At 40.4% G+C, this 20778-nt stretch overlaps 1 protein-coding gene across 1 annotated transcript in view; it reads right to left on the bottom strand.

The window, feature by feature from the left end:
* Positions 1 to 18847, bottom strand: part of HECTD4 (HECT domain E3 ubiquitin protein ligase 4) — a 168744-nt gene extending 149897 nt beyond the window's left edge. Inside the window, exon 1 of the mRNA XM_063454220.1 lies at positions 18446 to 18847. Within this exon, the coding sequence (XP_063310290.1) occupies positions 18446 to 18598 (153 nt within the window). The 5' untranslated portion in view covers positions 18599 to 18847. The remainder of the gene's footprint in view (positions 1 to 18445) is intronic.
* Positions 18848 to 20778: the final 1931 nt, after the last annotated feature.

Raw genomic sequence — 20778 nt, 5'->3', positions numbered from 1 at the left:
AGTTAAAATGATGTCAGCCAAAATCTGTACTTTTTTTCCCATAAATAGATTAAGGCTACAGACAAGAGATTTCTGAAAGTTAGCAATGAGAATGGAATTCAGGTCCAGTTCTACTACGAGCGTCCACATATTATTGCAAAGAGATCATTTTAAGTCCATCAACATCCCCAGATAACTTGTCCTTTATTAGACATTAAAACTTGTAGCAGAGTTGTTACAATTTCGAAACGAACAAGAGAAATGGCACATTAAACAATAAATACATTCCAGAGAAACAAAAAAATCATGTTCCTCGTCATTCTCACTTAAAGGGACACTCCACTGTCCAAATAAAAAATAAATATATATATATATATATATATATATATATATATATATATCCCAAATGAAAATTTGCATTAAGTTATTTATGAAATTTTTCATTGGGGTATATCTTGTCTGCGGCCTTTGGAAGCCCTGCCCTTCTAACCCTGCCCAGACTTTCTGTGGCTGTCCAATCAAAGACTTCCCAATGCAGCTCAATTAAAAGTCTTACAAAGGCAGGTGCTCTGAGAATTTGCCTGCCTTTTGAGTTTAGCTCCATTGAACTAAACAACCAGGAAGTAACAGGATCGGTTGTCTGACAGTTAAGGGGGTGAAACCAGGTTCATTTATATACAAAAGTGTCAATTTGTATTGAAACTGAACTTTTTTGTCAAATGAAATAAAAAGAAAAATAATAAATAAAATAAATAAAATAAAAGGGGAGGACACCACACAAAACATTTCTGCAAGCTGAAGTCCTTTAAGGTCTGGAGTGTATCTTTAAAAGTAAAGAACACAAGCATTTTATAGTGTAGTATACTGTAACCATTAAATGTAGAAAGACCATAAAGTATAAAATGTTAGTGTGATACAGCATTAAAACATAAATATGTATATAAACGCCAGTGGAGCAGGGAATGGCCAGGAAGTGGGTGTTACACGAAGGGTAACACCCACGAGCTGGTGCTGAAATGGAGGAAAAGTGATCAAGTCTTCATATTTTACATTGAATACACCGTGGATTGTTATGATATACCAGGATCTCAATGTACATGATGACAAGAAAAAGCACCAAAATACGGTGTTTGGCATCACTTTCTGTCACTGTCACTCATCGAACAACAATGATGTGCAAAGCAGTACTGAAAGCTGGAGAGACACTGCCCACTGCTCAAATGAGATTATTCCAACCTTTAATACCCAAACCAGAGAAAAATAAATAAATCAAAATACAGCTTCTCTGTCATCACAACCTTTCCCTACAAAATAAGTATTTCAGAAAGAAAATCTTTATGAAATACGAACAATGACTGTGTTGGAATTTCACTGAAATTAAAAACGCAGTCAAAAGATATATATTAAGACAAAGTAGGGACTGACCGGATGAAGATGGCGGTAGCCGCAAGAGACAGGTTTAGGTAAGTAAAACCTACTTTTCCATGCGTGCAGGTTTAGGTAGGTAAAACCTACCTTTCCATGCAGGTTTAGGTAAGTAAAACCTACCTTTCCATGCAGGTTTAGGTAAGTAAAACCTACCTTTCCATGCAGGTTTAGGTAAGTAAAACCTACCTTTCCATGCATGCTGCAGCCACAGCACTGTAAACAGCGCAGTTACAATCAGGGGTCTTTTCAAAATATGCAAAAACCACTGACAGAGCAGCTTTAATGTATCCCTGTCAATGAACATACAACCTATGTTTAATTAAAGAGCATACCATTTACACTATACATAATTTTACAAGAATTGCTACTGTGAACAGATTTTTTTTTCCCCCATATATAAATCATATGTACACTGTGGCAAGTCATGTATAACTATGTATAGTTCTCTTCACATCTGTCAATCAATTGTCAGCATGGAGGGTGAGGCTACAAGCAGAACGTGTATGCAGAGAATTGACAGGTTAAAGTGTGAGAATCGTTCCCTGCTTAAAGGAACACTATAGGGTCAGGAACACAAACATGTATTCTCCTCTCGTTGTATTCTCCAACACGCTGAGAATGGCTTTGAACTGAAGCCATGGGTGCACTGGCAAGGGGGCAACGGGGTTGTAAGGGTTGTGTGCTGTGGCCACACACCATTTTTCTGCAGATGGAAATAGCAGAAGGTCATTTGGGATGTCTTTTGGCACAGTTATGCAGCAGGCAGTAATAATACAGGGCATTTGATAACCAAGCAACATATGGGTTTATGCATGAGCTGGTTGCCCTACATCTCAAAGTTCTCCAGTGCTGGACTGACCCAATGAAACACTGGGATGTTTCTGAACTACATTATCAGTGGTCAGTTAAGCTGCCAAACTAGAATTAATGAGAAAATGATCTAGGGAATATGTATATATATATATATATATATATATATTCCCTAGAGATGTTTACAGGTGACAGAAGGCGGAGAAGAAACAGTGCTCATGGCATAACATGTTCTGGTGGTCACTGGTGGGAAACACTATTGGGGTTATTCACTAAAGTCTGAATTAAATGTTAATTGAAAACCTGAGGCAAAAGTAACTGATATGGAAAAATTATCTGACTCGGCCATAAAAAGATGTCTATTTTTGTCTCGGTTTTGCTATTCAAAAAGAATACATACGTGTCTTTGTTACACACAGATCTTTGCACATAACCTCTGATAGCACATGTTATATATTTTCAGCAGCTTACGATTCATATTCATACACTCTATGCTTAGCATGAGTAAGATCGTCCAGACAAGATCAGAGAGTTCAGTAGAGCCATGTAGACAAAGATCAGGGAGTTCTCTGCACAAAAATAAACCATAGCGTAGCTGGTAATTTCTACCTAATTTCCCCTTAATATGGGATGTTTATTGTAGGATGTAATGTACATAACACAGGCCTTTTCAATAAAGTCATTAAGGAGTCTGGAGGTCTTGTGCACCATCTTAAAAGGAAACTATAGTCACCAGAACCACTGCAGCTTAATGTAGTGGTTCTGAGGTATATAGCCTGTCTTGCATGGTTCAGCTGTGTAAACGCAGCCTTTTCTGAGAAAAGGCAGCATTTACATTGCTGCCTAATTTCACAACTAGTCCACGTATAAAGCCATTAGACTTAGAGGGACTTCTTGCACTTTTTCACTGTCTCCACTCTCTGAAGACACCTGACACACTCAACCAATGAATGGCAACGGCCAAGGCTTCTGTGGCTCTGCAGAAGTCAGAAGCACGTTACTGGACCACCAGAAAGCAGCAAAGCCCGGCGGGGACTCAGGTAAAGATGAAAAGCAATGTCAATGAGTTTGCCCCATTACTGAAAACCAGTACATGGTACTCGTGGAATCATAACCACTATAGCAGGTAGTAGTTATGTTGCAAGGAATAAACAATAAGTTGTTATGGGGGAGAAAGTGTTACTTGAAAAGGACCCAATCTGTCCTTTTACAATGATATATGTTATGTTATGTTGTACATAATATAAACGAAAATTACAGTTGACCAAACATATAAAAATTCTAGGTTTTGTTATTAAGTTTAACAATTGCCTCCGTTTACAAGTGCTTTTCACAGTATACTGCAAATGAAAGGTGTAAAAACATAACTATTCAAATTGTGAGCAAGAGTAGAATTCTTGAAAATAAAAGATACTGAAATATGAAGCAGAAAGGAAAATTACATGAAATAGCAGGACAGTCATGCAATTGTTTTATTGGAAACATTATGTGAAAAGCTTTTTTTATGTTATATTATTAGCAAAACTATATGTGGTATTTTATTTGTTATGCAATATGCAAGACCTCTGTTTACACAACTCAATTAAATTAGATAAAAGGATATGCATGGTCATCTAATGGTCCATACATGTACAACAGAAACAAAACATGTATATAAAAGGTGATCAGCATGTGATAGTCCCAAAAAATGAACACTTACATTCACCTTGCTATGGCACATGAAGTGTTAAAGTGGCGCTCTAAGAACTATAACCAATACAGCCGGCTGCAGTGGTTATGGTGCTTACAATGCCCCTTGAATGTCAGCAACTCTTACTTGCATGCAGGATCTCCCAATAGTAAACTTTAGTTAGAGATATGTGAAGAAGGAAAGAAGATCACAAAAGTGTAGAATTCTTTAAAACAACACTCTAATATTACAAATAAATAAAGTTACCGTGCTCCTTTAAACATTTTGATTTAAGACATCCCCCTTTGGAAACATAAAAAAAAAAATTGGGCATTGTCATTGTCATTGGGCAGAACCTGCTGATGCTAGTTTATGTATTTGTAGCAGTTGCAGGAACTTTGAAACTCAGTACCTGGTTTGTTAAAAATGTTGTTTATTATATTTAAAATTGTCTCCATATATTTAACATATATTTGGTATATTAGATTTTATATTTTCTAGTTCTATAATGCTTCCATATTCTGCATTTAGCCAATGACCACAGCATGAATAGTAATTATCATTCTGCTCTACTAGGCTGTCTCGATCTCCTGGCTCCGACTCAGTATGTATTGGTGTTGGGCATTATGCCAAGGAACCTCATTGCAAGGACTTTTATGAATATTCATTACTTTATAAATAGGAAGTGTTTGTAATATTTATATGAGCAAACATATAAAGAGGACAAAACGTATATAATATTACACTATATAAATATAAAAGATTTTAGATATTGCTTTTTTTTGTGAAATTGTAGCGATGTCAAAGTAGTACCTATAATTACTATATTATAAAGTAGCCAACTATTTTAAAAGCATTGAACAATAATTTATATCAATCTACAGTGTATTCTTGCCAAACAAATAATAGGGGGAAGCAACAACTACACGCAAAGGCTTGTTGTAACTATATTCCTGTGGTTTTGGAATAAAATCCCTGCGTACAGAATATTGGTACAAGTCAAACTGGAACGGATGAACCAGGAGTCAATGAAATACAGAGTATCAGGTAGTAAAGCTCAAAAACCTTGAAGAGATATCGAACTAGGACTGGATGATTCCAGTTAATTGTGTTGTATTCAGAAGGCTATTTGTGAGTAGTGAATGCACCTCTTGTGTAATTTCATTACTGAAAATGGCCATACTGGTTCATTTGTATGGCTAAAAGCCTGTATGTGTATGTATGAAAGGCCGATGCACGGACAAGACAATACCACATGCATATGACGATATCACTAACTCGGAGGACGTAAACATTAGCAAGATTTGTTATCTGTTTCAAACAGGCCTGCTCCTTCATTGCAACTTCAAAACGAAGTGAACAGTACATTTTACAGAGCAGAAGACAACACAAGCAAACACATAAATAAACTCACTTTAAGCACAATTATTGCAGTTATTAACATTTCAATAGACAAACTACTTTAATTTCAGTTTTAATTTTAGCAAGATTAATGTGAGGAAATATTGTTTTGATTATAACAAGGATCCAGTCTTGCAGATGACCTGCACAAGTGTTTAGAAACAAGGCCAGATTGGGCATGAGGAACAAATGGGCACACAAGGTTAGGCTGCTCAATGTACATAGAGAAGTTTAGGTGATCATGACTGACCATAAGTAGCAGGAGAACAATCTGAAGAAGTGTGCAATTGGATCACTTTATTTTTATGTGAAAAGATCAGAATTCAGGAAGGATCTTTGAGAAGTCCACCTGCCTGAGTAAAAGGTGTATATTGTATGCGTAGGCAGCATTCACTGTGTTTTGACAAAGACTGACAAACCACGGAGAGTGAGTAAAGCTTGCAGCTTGTGAAAAATTTAAACAGACCAATTGGGTCTCTATGCCAGCCATAAATGGATTTGCCAATTTATTATTATAGCAGAGACAGTTGTTGGGAGGACTAACCTGGCAATACAAAACAAGTCATGGCTTTGCCAGTATACCCATCTGGCCCAATGTTGGTTTGAGAACAGATTATGCATTGTGCAAAAGTCTGTACTCAATATTTCTATAGAAGAGAGACAGAAATGACAAAATGTCACAGCAGACCTTTATCTTTATCTTAATAAAGTGAATTGTATTGGAAAAGTACACAAACAAAACAAAAACAAACCCTGAAATTCAGTTGGTTTATTAATGTAGATAATGCCTAAAACCTGTGCAGACAATCCACTAAAATAAAACTGTGGTCAGCATTGGCATATTAGGAAATTAACGTCCTAACCCAGGTTATAAAGAAGTATGTCAATTTTAATAAAATTAAACTGTGATAAGTATTTTACGGTGCATCAAAAAGTAAAATTCCAAGCACTATAGCAACTCAACCTTTCCAACAACCGGTGGGATAGTTGGTTGGTCCATGTCCTGCTGCCCAATGTTAGTATTCTGGTGTCCCGCTTCTAGCGATATCAGAGAATCATCCCTCCAAAAAGCAGATCGTTTAATGCACTCACTCCACACAAACAGAACAGAAACCAACAAGCAACCTTTATGAGTAGACCTGAACCTTTTTAGGAGAGACTCACTCTAGATCACTAGCATGCACTTCACATCACAAATTCATACATCCCATAAGAAAACCTACACTCCTTGGATAGGAGTATATAATAGTGATAAATTGATATACAATCACAGAGTTCAATACATACTTTTAAGTCTGAAAATCTATTTTTATTATTGTTTGTTACAATGTATTTTTTGAGGCAGATAGTAGGCTACCATTATAATACAAGCAGGGCTATTCACTAAAGTGAGAATTCAAAGTTAATTTCAAATTTAAGGCCAAAAAAGCCTAATTGGAATGATTCTCTAAGCCATCTAATGCTTTCAGTTTGGCTACTTTGGCTTAAAAATGTTAATTCTCCTTCAATCCACTTTGAATTCTCACTTTAGTGAATGGCCCTTTTGGATACCTTTTGAAACATTAAAGGGACACTTTAGGCACCCAAACCCCTTCAGCGACATGGGATGGGGGGTCAGTAGACACTCCAGGATTCTCGAGTGCTAGGGAAACGGGTTTGTTTTCCTGGCACTGGAGAATCCCTTTAACAATTCCTAAACCATTAAACACCGCAAAACAATACTCAGAGATTTGTATGTAAATATTTTGCAATATATGTTTCAATTGGAGAAACCTTGAAACAACCGCAAGACTATAGCAGCTTACAAGTGTACAGTGAATAAACATTGCAGTAGATTTCTAATTTACAAATTGTGACGAAGCTTTGTCCTTCAGCAAAAAAAATGAGCAGGAATTATTCAATTCCATCACTTCAGTATGGTATTAAGCAAGAATACCAGGTGTTGGGAGGTGATCTTTAAATAGAGATCAATTAGCATCCAAAACTATGCAGCTTGGGGAGAGGAGAGCATATAATATATGGAATAGTACAACAAAAAGGTGTTAATTTTCCTCAACACACCGTACAGAGAATTCTGTAAACAAATACATTGGTGAGAAATAAGTGAATCCTTGGAATCTTTATTATTTGCTGCATTATTCTCACCTAAAATATATACTCTATAATTTGTATACATACCAATACCAAATAAATAAAAACAAATAATACAAAAAAGGTTTTTAATTTATTTATTGAGCACATCACTCATATACTTGCCACGGGTAAGAACCAATAAAATTGAGATACAGACTACTGACTTCTACCATAACAACTTTTGTCGGTCTGGAACCAAAGTTCCCTTGTGTGTGGAATCAGTTTGATTTGCAAATTGTATTTGTTCGCTCTGCAATGACACACTCACGTTAAAGCTTGTTTGAGATAAATGCAGGGATTTATTGAATATCAAGTTAAAAGGACACTATAGGCACATAGACTACTTCAAGTCAATGAAGTGGTCTGGGTGCAATGTCCCAGTCCCCCTTAGTCATGTAATGCAAATCATTGCAGGTTTAGAGAAACTGCAATAATTACATTGCACGACTAAGACTGCCTTGAATAGCTGTCAGACCGTCACTGAAGGCACTTCCTGCTTGCAAGGTCATCAGCTTCAGAGATATCCCCACTGGAAAGCATTGAAGCAATGCTTAACTATAGGGAGGGCTCATGAACATTAGCTCCCCCCCATCCCCCCGGTCAAGTGACAGAAGAAGAGGAGCGCCAACCAAGCACCAAGGGAGATTGGCACTGGACTCAGCTTAATACAGAAAGGTGGGGGTCTTTTGTGGTTTTTTTTTACTCTTTCAAAGCCAGGACTGGGGGGTGAGGGTTGCTGAGGGAATTATAGTGTAAGGAATACTACTCACTGCCTCAAGAAAGGTATTATAGGCTGTATCTCACTGATGAGGACCAAACAAGAATGAAATGTTCATCCTAGGATCCTGTGGAGGGGACTGGTAGGCATTTTGGTGGTATACATTATATATTTCCTATGTGAAGGCAAAAGTAACTACATGAACAGAAGATTCTGAATCTATGCCCATTGTTAATTTATATTGTAACTTTGGTGGTCCCCATCAAAAGCTGCTCTTCACAATTTGTTTTTCTAGCTCTTGGCCTTCTGTTTCTTGGAAACTCCCAAACATTTTAAATAAACGGTCATCCTTCATTGCCTACCCAGCGAGCTGTGGCCAATCTATGAAAAATCCCTGCATATCAACACTATTGACTATACTTTGTGTACAGCACCCCAATATCCTTCCATTAAATCTGGGAACCCTGAATTCAAGTTCATCCACATTCTAATCATGTATCTTACTGTGATTCATTGCCTCATCTCGCATACCTTATTTGTTTTCTTCTCCCCATGTTTTCTTTCCTTTGCTTCATGCCCGCATTTTCTAATTTTCTCCTGTTGTCCCTTCAAATTAACTTTAGCTGCAGAACAACAAGTGTAAACATGTGCAGAAGTCTAAAGATTTCTGTTTTTTCGTTACCTTGTCCCTTATCACTTGGACTAACATAACCAGTCTAAATTAAATCTACTGACATCAGTCTAAAAAATGTCATGGAAAGTTTCAAGGTAATTAGGTTTACAGGTATGCAAATGCTTTTAACGCTACATAAGAGAGATGCTTAGTTCTGGCACTTTATGGTCATCCCTATAGGATCATTTCTTTTTACAATGAGTGTCAGTCTGTTTCTACTTCTCCCTATTAATCCCATGTTTGTTTATGTTACTGTATACAGATGTAACTTTTGTTATGCTTGAACTTCAAGAAAAATCTAAACAAAGAATTCTAGTGAATCGTGTCCCAGATAAAAATAGGATTCTGAAAAAGGTTCTCATCGCGGACCAGAAACGATGCTTTGGATACAGTATTCATCCCTTTACCAATACCGAGGTTTATCATAGATTAGCTAGATGGACCAGTGTTGCATGTTTACGGCATCTCCATCAGGATCCAGACTTCTATAATTACAAACTGGGAGATATCATGGTAATTGCAGAGTATGGTGAGGGAAAATAAATATGACGGATGGTACCCAGCATTTTTATGTACAATGTTCTGACTCATTCACTAGTCCCTGCAAAATGCGAATTTGAAGTTCCCTTTCTACAAAACAACTGGCAAACACTGGAGTAGAAAAATGACTGTAGTGGTATGTGGAAATATCTAACTAAATTAATACATCAGAAACAATAAATAAAAAAACTCAAACAAGAGTTTAACCTTCACATTCAAGTACCACACTGTAAAATCAGAGTGTGATTTAAAAAAAAAAAAAAAAAAAGAGAGTCAATTTTTAAGCCATGAGCAAGTGCCTCTTCATCCTGTGAAAGAGAGGAAACCCTGAAACTCATGGTCCAACCCTGAACATAATGGCATTTCTTGTATGTGACACATTAATGGTGTTTCTAGCAAGGATGACAGACACTCACGTTTGTATTTAATTATGTAAAAGGACTATATAGTAAAAGGCTGGGTTTTCTATGTAGGTAGATCCCGAAAGCCGATTACTAACACTTTACAAGCTATTGTTGTGATTTGATTACTTCTATTTTTGATCTTTATAATAAATGTTCTTGCCAGCTTGTCGGCACCCAAAACTCTTTATCAGATTTGACTGAATGTAACCATAAATCAAACGGTTCCTGTTTAGTGTTCGTAAACCTAAAATTACATTTAGTTTAAAACCTGTCTAAAAAGGGCTTCAGTTGTAAAGGGATTCCTTTAAAAAAGGACACGGTAGGCACTGTGAAGGATTCATTTAATTGAAGTGGTTAAAGTCCTCTGGCACCATCCTACCATTGAGCATTAAACTATTTTTTTAATTGTTTTAATGCAAAATCAGACTCCCCAGCAACCCATCCCCTATATGTGCCTTGGCTAATGAGGTATCTTTAACATGAGCAGCAATGGGCTCTGTGATTGGTTGAGGATCTCAGCTGACTGCTTTCAGCCTATCACAGCAAAAATAGCCATCATGAACTGGAAGAAGTAGTGCATAATATTTGCCTTACCCATAAGTCCAGTAAGTGTGAGTCTCTTATTTAGTTTTACAGCAGCTCAGTTACTTTGCAGTTTTTGCTTTTAAATTAATCCTTTTATAGCACTCTATATCTACATAGTATAGTAGGTTGCTCAACTTTTTTTGTCGTCAATATTGATATTTCTAAACCAGAAAAGGAATTTCCACTTTAGCAATATCACCAAAGATCAGAAAGAACACAGGCTCACAGGGACCTAGATAAGTGTCAGACCATAAAAAATGGTGGTATGGCACCAGAGGACTTCTGGCACATCACCACTACAGTAGCTATGGTGCTTAAAGTGCACATTCATTTGATCACCTAGTCAGCACAGAAATTGTTTTTTTTTTCTCCCTGCAATATGGATGAATAATCAGCAATTTAAAGATAAACTGTAAGTGATTTCTTGCAAAAGGGTGTAGTTGTATGGTGTAACAGATGCTGTGAACGAGAGCAGCAGTGATCCCATACTTTTAAGTATTATTTTAAGGCTATTACGGCAACAAAGCCAAAGTCTGTGGCTTTCTCATTAAAGGAACCTAGCACCTCTCATTTGCGAGAGAGAGGAGACTCGGGTTATGAAAACATTTTGTGAAAGGTATGGGGACTAAATGCTTATCTTCTGAAAAGTTGTATGGGGCTTAATGAACAGGACTCTGGGTATGGATATGACATATATGTTTCATCCTATTCACAAAAATGTGAATTGTGGGAAATTCAGAATGAATTTAAAATACTAGGCCAAAATAGATTAAATGAAAACATTTACAACTTGGAGATGCTATTTCAATTCCAGCATTGTGGCCTAACTTTAATTTCACTTTGAATTTCCCTGAATTCACACTTGTGAATAACCATATGCATAGGCTTGGTCTGCAGTATGTTTGGAATTTAATCTGTAGGGTTCTTGGAGTCAGAAAAAAATGGGGAGCAGGAGTTCAGTAAGAGCAACCCTTAGGAGTGTACATCGTGTGCAGTCCCATATAAGATCAAATAAATTGCATGGAATTTTTTTCATGACTTGTCTTGTGCTTGTTTTTCATTTTCTTGAGTTTTTCCCTTTGATTATATGTCTTTGAGAGCTTTTTCTTAAGTGCCCTAGTGTGTCAGAGTATTTGACACTCTCTGTGTACATCTGTAAAGTGATTCTATGTGGGTCTGAGAGGTGTGTGAATGTTTGTGCTTAAGTGTGTCTGTGTTTACAAGAATGTTTAAACAACAACAACAAAAATAATCTCATACACACACACCAGCCTCTCTTTATTGCTTAGAGTCCCAGTGGTAGTTAACCTTTTTCTACCTACCGCCCACTAATGCATCTTTTTGGTTGAAAAAATGTCCTTACCGCCCACCAGTTTTCGCACAAATGCAGAATATTTTTAAGAAAGGAGGGTGTTTTAAAAAAAATAAATGTACGTACATTTATCTTTTTATTTCTACTTAATGCAGGTTTATAAGGTTTTTAACTTTATAAAGTTTAATGAGAAAACAATAAAGTAAATTGAAATTACCTTTACTAGTGATTAATGAGATTCTTTGAGGTTGATGCTGCGAGACTAAATATTTGATATCTGGTTCGATTTTCGTAAGGAACAAACAAAGGTCTCTTTCAGTGATATTCAGACGACTTCTCTGTTTGCGCATAATATGATTTCTCATTTGTGCGTCAGCTCATCTCCTCTCCCTCCTCAATTCCCCTCCCCACCTTTTTTTTCCCCTTTTTTCTATTTTTTACCCTTCCATATAGCAATGCCCAGTAGGAAGGCTGAGCTAGGTAGCCCACTTACTATAGTCCACTATAACAGACAGGCACACATACAGACACACACAAGACACACATAGGACACATACAGACACACACACAAAGACAAAGACATGCACACATACACACATACACACACAAGACACATACAGACAGGCACACATACAAACAGACACACACAGACATGCACACACACAAGACATACAATGACACATACATACAAAGACAAGACACACATATATACAGACAGACACATACATACAAAGACACATACAGACAGACACACACACACACACACAAGACATACAAAGACACACACACACGACATACAAAGACACACACACACAAGACATACCTACAAAGACACACACACAAGACATACCTACAAAGACACACACATTATATTTAAGTCACCCTCCTGTTTCCTACCTTTAAAGTGCAGGAGGGTGACTTTCCCTGGGGTTCAGTGGTGGCTCAGGTGGATGGGAGTCAGAGTTCCCACTCTGACTCCCTCTGCTTCCTCCCGCGCGGCTCTCAGTTTTAGCTGGGAGGAGTGACTGGGGAATCACTTCCTCCCAGCTCTGTGATGTCATCACAGGGGGCCCGGTCACGCTGTTAAAGCGCCCGGCGCTGACCGGGCCCCCTTACAATCCGCATCCATTGGGTGGCCCTGACAGCATGGGCCACCTGATGGACACTTTGGAAGGCGGCCCCGGCGGTTTACCGGGCGGGCCGGAGACGCAAATGGTCACAGCGGTACCCAGTCGCACGGGTACCGCCGGCTCACACCCGCCCGCCCGATCAACCTGGAAATCCCTACCGCCCACCTGGAATCCTGAAACGCCCACTAGTGGGCGGTAAGAACCAGGTTGACGAACCATGGCTTAGACTGATGCTTCCCATTAGCACTAGCGGTTATAGGCCAAGAGTGTCTGCCTAATTGTCCTCCCATCGCTGGTATGGATTGATACAGCAGAGTTACACTTTCTTTTAGCCACACCCTCATACATCCTCACTGACAGTTATACGGTTCAAAAACAGTTTAATACTTAACTGTAGGAAGGTGCTAGGAGGCTCCAAACACCAAAACCACCTTAATTAAATGAGGTGGTATGGGGAACCTTAAAGGAGCACTATAGTCACCCAGACCACTTCAACTTAATGAAGTGGTCTGGGTGCCAGGTCCCCCAGGTTTTAACCCTTCAGATGTAAACATAGCAGTTTACATTGCAGGGTTAATCCAACCTCTAGTGGATGTCTTCCTGACAGCCGCTAGAGGCGCTTCTGCGACTCTGGATGCGAAATTTGCATCCAGCGTGCAGAATGTCCATAGGAAAACATTGAGAAATGCTTTCCTTTGCACTGTTTGAATGCACTAGCGGCTCTTTCCGCGCATGCAGCTCCACTTGGGAGCTGACGTCGGTGGGGGAGGAGAGGTCGCCGGCGCTGGATTAAGGCAAGTTTAAACCCCTTCAGCGCCAAGGAAGGGGGGTTTCTAAGGATGATATAGTGTCAGGAAAACGAGTTTGTTTTCCTGACACTATAGTGATCCTTTAAAGGAACACTATAGGGTCATGAACACAAACATGTATTCCTGACCTTATGGTGTTTAGAAACACTATTTAGGTGGCCGGCCCCTCCTTGCCCCCTTAGAGTAAAAAAAAAAAACAAAAAAAAAAAAACCACACTTACCTTTATTCAAGCTCCGCAGAGGTCGGCTGGCACTGGCTCCGCCCACACTCCACCCCTTGGCTGAGATCATCAGAATCGATGAGCTCAGCCAATCCAATGCTTTCCAAGGTTAAATAGCCACACTGGCCAATCAGCATCTCCTCAATTAGATGCACTGAATCAAGAGCCAAATAGGATTACATTGCATACAGCCGTAATGAAGAACATGCTACAGAAAAGGAAGGATGGCAGATGGAATATATTCATATTATAATCAGAAATTACAATTAACAAATTGTATAATTCAATTTCTTGAATGTACACACATTAAGAGCTAATACCTCAATTTAATATTTTTGGATAAGCTTTTCAAATGATTTAGGATTATGAAAAAAACTATTTTAAAAGTTTAGACAAAAATATTAAAAATTGAGTCTTATGCAAGTTGCAATTAAAACTGGTTTGGAACATATCGCAGGTCGCTATGAAGATACCATCAGATTCTCATACTGCATTGTTCTACAAGAGGGTGTGGTCGACAAAAGGCACGTTCACTGTTTTAGAATTTTGTATAAACTCCTGTCTCCAGGTTGTGACTTCCCTAGGTCTCAATTCCCCTTAAGTTTTCCACAATGACTGACAATAAAGTCGATATATGAGATGGTCCTAGACTTTGTTTGTGCATTATGGCTTCCTACAGGCCATTATGGGAGACTTGTTCCAAGTGAATTCCCAATTCCTGAAAGTAAAAAAACAAAACAAACAAAAACCTAAACAATTCCAGTGTCGTGCTGCCTAGAGTGTTGCTATAAATAAACAGAAAGACAACATAAAGAAGACAAAAAATGGTTTAAAGATAGCACTTTTCAGTCTAAATTATGTTAATTGCTAGTTAACTTTGGGGCCAATACAAGGCTATTACTCCTCGTATTGTAGTTATTTCTGAATTATTTTTTTCTGGATCCTGCTATACTTTCCTTATAGGGCTCTTTAAACTACAACAAAAATACCACAAAGTTGGTGCCAATTTTTAGGAGCTCCTGGAGTTTATCAAGCACTGCAATAGGATGTGTAGACAATATGTTGAGTTACAAAAATTAAAACCTTAATGTCAAAAATAGGCAACGATAACGAATTTTGAAACATTATCCAAGTCAACCATAGGCACAGCTAAAGATGTTCTTCAGATTTCCAAGGGATATTAAAACATTTTCCAACACTGATTTAAGTATTTCCTACATTGTAAATTAATCAAACCAGTGCACAATAAAAAAAAAAAAAAATGTAAAAAAAAAAAAAAAAAAAAAAAAAAAAAAAAAAAAAAAAAAAAGGTTCCCATGATATCACTAACCAAAAAAAAAAAAAAAAAAAAACAGAACTCTTGCTTTTTTCATTAATAGGTATCTAATTATTTCTCACTGTCTCTTAGCACACAGCAGACCATGAACGTATAGCTGCAGTAATTTTACATTCAATAAATAAGTAGCATTGTAGACTGGTCTCAAGTCAGGTCTAATCAATTCGCTATCAGATTATGAACAGTGATTTAATGGAAAAAAAATTTTAAAGTTAATGCTTGATTTTAGATGATTTGTATTTTAGAAAACAGATTTTTTTTTTACAAATTTTAACTGTTTATATTTCTGCATTCTTCTATCATTGGCCTTCAAAATAGCCCTGATAAATCACATTAGTGTAGATTTGTACTTAGCTACAAATCCATTTAAGTGTAATGAGATATGATTCAATCAATATAACAAGTATGCTGATAGTTTAATTTTCCTATCCTACATGCCCTATACTCCTGGATTTAAGCTGATCTTAACCTTAATATGGCTATGAAACATTTTTTTCCCCTAAATAAAATAAATTTACAGAGCAAAGATCAAAACAGAAAAGTACATTTCGGCAGTAGAGAGAAATAACACCACAATCTAAGGAGATGCCTAGCATTATTTGAGATTGAGGAAGATGTGTGCCCAATATGGGAGAATAAAATGAGGAGTTGCACCTGCCTGGCTAAGCAAAATTACAGTTCAATACAAAGGCCTAAACTGCTGTGTACTGAGCCTTGGATATTGGCTCATCCAGCCACAGCATCTATGTGACATGGGCAGGGGGGGTAGGGCTTTGGTGGAGGGTGTGGGAAATGAATTACCACCCATGTAATGAATAGACAAAATATATATATAACACAGAGCCTGGTTAGAAAACAGATTAGGGCGAATGCAAAAAGGAGTTTTATTCTAACACACAGATTATAAACAAAGTTTGAATCTCTGCTATAAAATAGTATAGAATACATGTTTACGTTCTACAGGGAAAGATGCATGCCCATCAAGCAAAGTTTTTCTGATATTATGTCAAATGTATCCTTACCACACCTTAATTTGTACACAAATTTAACAAATTAAAAGAAAATTGTGTGTATATACATACTATTTAAAAAGGCATGTGGAACATATTTTATAAATGAGAACACTGCTAGATTAATAATCTATATTGCAAAAGGTTAAAGTGTAACCATTAACATATGGCCCTCAATTTACTGTGTGTGTAAAACAGCAGAATAAATTATTTTAAAAAAAATCTCTTAATATCAGATTTGTGTATTCTACATAGACAAAAAAAGAAAAAAACTGGAATCATGTAGAACATGTGTTTTACATATAGATATAGCAAGTGAAACTTGGATTTAATTTTAATTGTAAGATCATGCCACAGGGTTTTCAGCATTACGCTGCAGGGACAGTGAACTGAATAGAGTGATTTGCATTGTAACTGTGTCTGGTCAGGTTACGTTATTTCACGTGCCTTGGACATAAAGAATAAAGAGGGATATTCAGCCCTCCGGGGAAAAAGCTCATCTGTCAGAATTTGGTCCACTGAGTACACATTCTGTGGTGCACACAAATATGATGCTTATATCTACCAGAAAGATTAAATGTGTTACATGGCAGCAATATTTTATTAAAATAGGTTGTGTTATAGACACCTACGGTCAAAAAATAGACAAGCTTATTATTTTATTTTTGTTTAAGTGTGGTGGTAACAAAGAGTGAAATACTTCACCACTGAATTTGGTAAATTCAAAAATATAGAGCCACACTCACTATATCTACAGATCACAAGGCAAATTTTGTATGTATGTATGTTTGTTTGTTTATCAATGCATGCTTGCATATTTGCATGTGAATCATGCCCATGAACTGCGCCTCATCTTTCATGGGTTGAATACGTGTGTGGATTAAATCCATAATCTGAGTGTCATTCTGCCTAGCATAGTATGTAGTGTATCCTGCCTATGATCTGGGTGTCATCCTCTCTGCTGAAGTGTGCTTGTGTCTGGTAGTGTGTATTAAATACCCATGACTGGAGTTCTGCTCCCTGGCACAGTGTGTATGATGCCTGTGATCTGGGTGTCATCCTCACTGGTACAGTGTATGTGCATCATGCCTGCACAGTTTATCATACCTGATAATGTGTATGATGTGCAATGCCTGACACAGGGTGCATTATATCTGACACTATATGTATGTGTCATGCCTGATACTGTGTGTGTGTTTGTGCTGCCTGGCACAATGTGTGTGTGTATCATATCTGACACTATTTGTATATATCATGCATGCCACAGTGTGTGTGTGTTTGTGCTGCCTGACACTTTGTGTGAGTGTGTCATGTATCATATCTGACACTATATGAATGTATCATGCCTGGCACGGTGAGTGTGTGTGTCATACCTGACACTGTGTGGGTTTGTGATGCCTACCACAGTGTGTGCATAATGCCCATATCCTGGTAGCCATCCTACCTGGCACAGTGTGTCTGTGTACCATGCCTATAACCTGGTAGCCATCCTCCCTGGCACAGTGTGTCTGTGGACCATGCCTATAACCTGGTAGCCATCCTCCCTGGCACAGTGTGTCTGTGTACCATACCTATAACCTGGTAGCCATCCTCCCTGGCACAGTGTGTCTGTGTACCATACCTATAACCTGGTAGCCATCCTCCCTGGCACAGTGTGTGTGATGCCAGCCTCCCTGGCACAGTGTGTGTGATGCCAGCCTCCCTGGCACAGTGTGTGTGATGCCAGCCTCCCTGGCACAGTGTGTGTGATGCCAGCCTCCCTGGCACAGTGTGTGTGATGCCAGCCTCCCTGGCACAGTGTGTGTGATGCCAGCCTCCCTGGCACAGTGTGTGTGATGCCAGCCTCCCTGGCACAGTGTGTGTGATGCCAGCCTCCCTGGCACAGTGTGTGTGATGCCAGCCTCCCTGGCACAGTGTGTGTGTGATACCAGCCTCCCTGGCACAGTGTGTGTGTGATACCAGCCTCCCTGGCACAGTGTGTGTGTGATACCAGCCTCCCTGGCACAGTGTGTGTGTGATACCAGCCTCCCTGGCACAGTGTGTGTGTGATACCAGCCTCCCTGGCACAGTGTGTGTGATGCCATCCTCCCTGGCACAGTGTGTGTGATGCCATCCTCCCTGGCACAGTGTGTGTGATGCCATCCTCCCTGGCACAGTGTGTGTGATGCCATCCTCCCTGGCACAGTGTGTGATGCCATCCCCCCTGGCACAGTGTGTGTGATGCCAGCCTCCCTGGCACAGTGTGTGTGTGATACCAGCCTCCCTGGCACAGCATGAATGGCCTCACCTCCAGATCCGTGTCTCCGGCGTCGGTCACCCCGATTTCGCTCGGTAACTCGGCCAGGTCCGTGACCCGGATCAAGCCATCATGTAAGAAGATGGTCTCCTCCTTGACAGACAGCCACTGAGCGGAGTCCCCAGCCGCAGGCGCCGATCCCATGGTGTCCTCCTCAGCAGCCCCAGGGCCGCTCCCTCACCCTCCGCCTCTCACCATCACCCGGTAACCAACAACCATCACCCCACCGCCCTAAAACAGCGCTGCCAGGCCCGCTCTCTCCCCGTGCCCTCCGCAACGAGCACTCAGTAACGATACCCGGGCTGTCACGCGCTCTCCCAGCCTCCCCCAGTGAGCTCCAAGCCGGTGCACGGGACCGCAGTGCCAGAACTGTCAGCAAGACGCCATTTTGGCTGGAGGAGCGCTCCCAGCATGCACTGCTCCGCCTGTACCTGTCTGTGTGGCTGGGGCTGCACATGGAGAGCGCTGGGCATCAGGATTAGCAGGGAAACAGCGACATAGCACAGGGATACAGCGACACAGCACAGGGATACAGCGACATAGCACAGGGATAGGCTACACAGCACAGGGATACAGCGACATAGCACAGGGATACTGTGACATAGCACAGGGATACCGAGACATAGCACAGGGATACGGCGACACAGCACAGGGATACGGCGACACAGCACAGGGATACAGAGACATAGCACAGGGATACAGAGACATAGCACAGGGATACGGCGACATAGCACAGGGATACGGCGACACAGCACAGGGATACGGCGACAGCACAGGGATACAGGGTCATAGCACAGGGATACGGCGACACAGCACAGGGATACAGAGACATAGCACAGGGATACGGCGACATAGCACAGGGATACGGCGACATAGCACAGGGATACGGCGACATAGCACAGGGATACGGCGACACAGCACAGGGATAAGGCGACACAGCACAGGGATACGGCGACACAGCACAGTGAAACAGCGACATAGCACAGGGATACAGGGTCATAGCACAGGGATACGGCGACAGCACAGGGATACGGCGACACAGCACAGGGATACGGCGACACAGCACAGGGATACGGCGACACAGCACAGGGATACGGCGACACAGCACAGGGATACAGCGACACAGCACAGGGATACAGCAACAGCACAGGGATACAGGGTCATAGCACAGGGATACGGCGACATAGCACAGGAAAACAGCGACATAGCACAGGGATACAGGGACATAGCACAGGGATACAGGGTCATAGCACAGGGATACAGCGACACAGCACAGGGATACAGGGTCATAGCACAGGGATACAGGGTCATAGCATAGGGATACGGCGACATAGCACAGGGATACGGCGACACAGCACAGGGATACGGCGACACAGCATAGGGATACAGCGACATAGCACAGGGATACGGAGACATAGCACAGGGATACGGCGACACAGCCGACATAGCACAGGGTATACAGCGACACAGCACAGGGATGCAGTGACATAGCACAGGGTATACAGCGACGTAGCACAGGGATACAGGGACGTAGCACAGGAGATACAGGAACATAGCACAGAGATACAGCAACAGCACAGGGGATACAGCGACATAGCACAGGGATACAGCGACATAGTACAGAGATACAGCGACATAGCACAGGGATTACAGCGACATAGCACAGGGGTACAGGGACCTAGCACAGGGATACAGGAACATAAAGGGGTACAGGAACATAGCCCAGGGGATACAGTGACATAACAAAGGGATACAGGGACAAAACAAAGGGGATACAGAAGCATAGCACAGGGGTACAGGAACACAACAAAGGGGTACAGAGATATAGCACAGGGATACAGCGACATAGCACAGGGGATACAGGAACATAGCACAGGGGTACAGGGACTTAGTACGGGGATACAGGAACATAGCACAGGGGTACAGGGACCTAGCACGGGGATACAGGGACATAGCATAGGTGATACAGGGACATAGCACAGGGGATGCAGGGACATAACAAAGGGGTACAGGAATATAGCACAGGTATACCAGCAACATAGCACAGGAGATACAGGTAAATAGCAAAGGGGTACAGGAACATAGCACAGGGGATACAGGGACATAACAAAGGTGATACAGCAACATAGCACAGTGGATACAGGGACGTAGCACAGGGGTCCTGGAACATAACAAAGGGGTACATGGAAATAAAAAAGGGGTACAGAGATATAGCACAGGGATACATGGACATAACAAAGGGGTGCAAGAACATAGCACAGGGATACAGGGTCATAACAAAGGGGTACATGAGCATAGCACAAGGATATAACAAAGGGGTACAG

This window comes from Pelobates fuscus, chromosome 5 (assembly GCF_036172605.1).
Source record: "Pelobates fuscus isolate aPelFus1 chromosome 5, aPelFus1.pri, whole genome shotgun sequence".
NCBI classification, from domain to species: Eukaryota; Metazoa; Chordata; class Amphibia; order Anura; family Pelobatidae; genus Pelobates; species Pelobates fuscus.
This window is presented reverse-complemented; position numbering and strand designations above follow the sequence as displayed.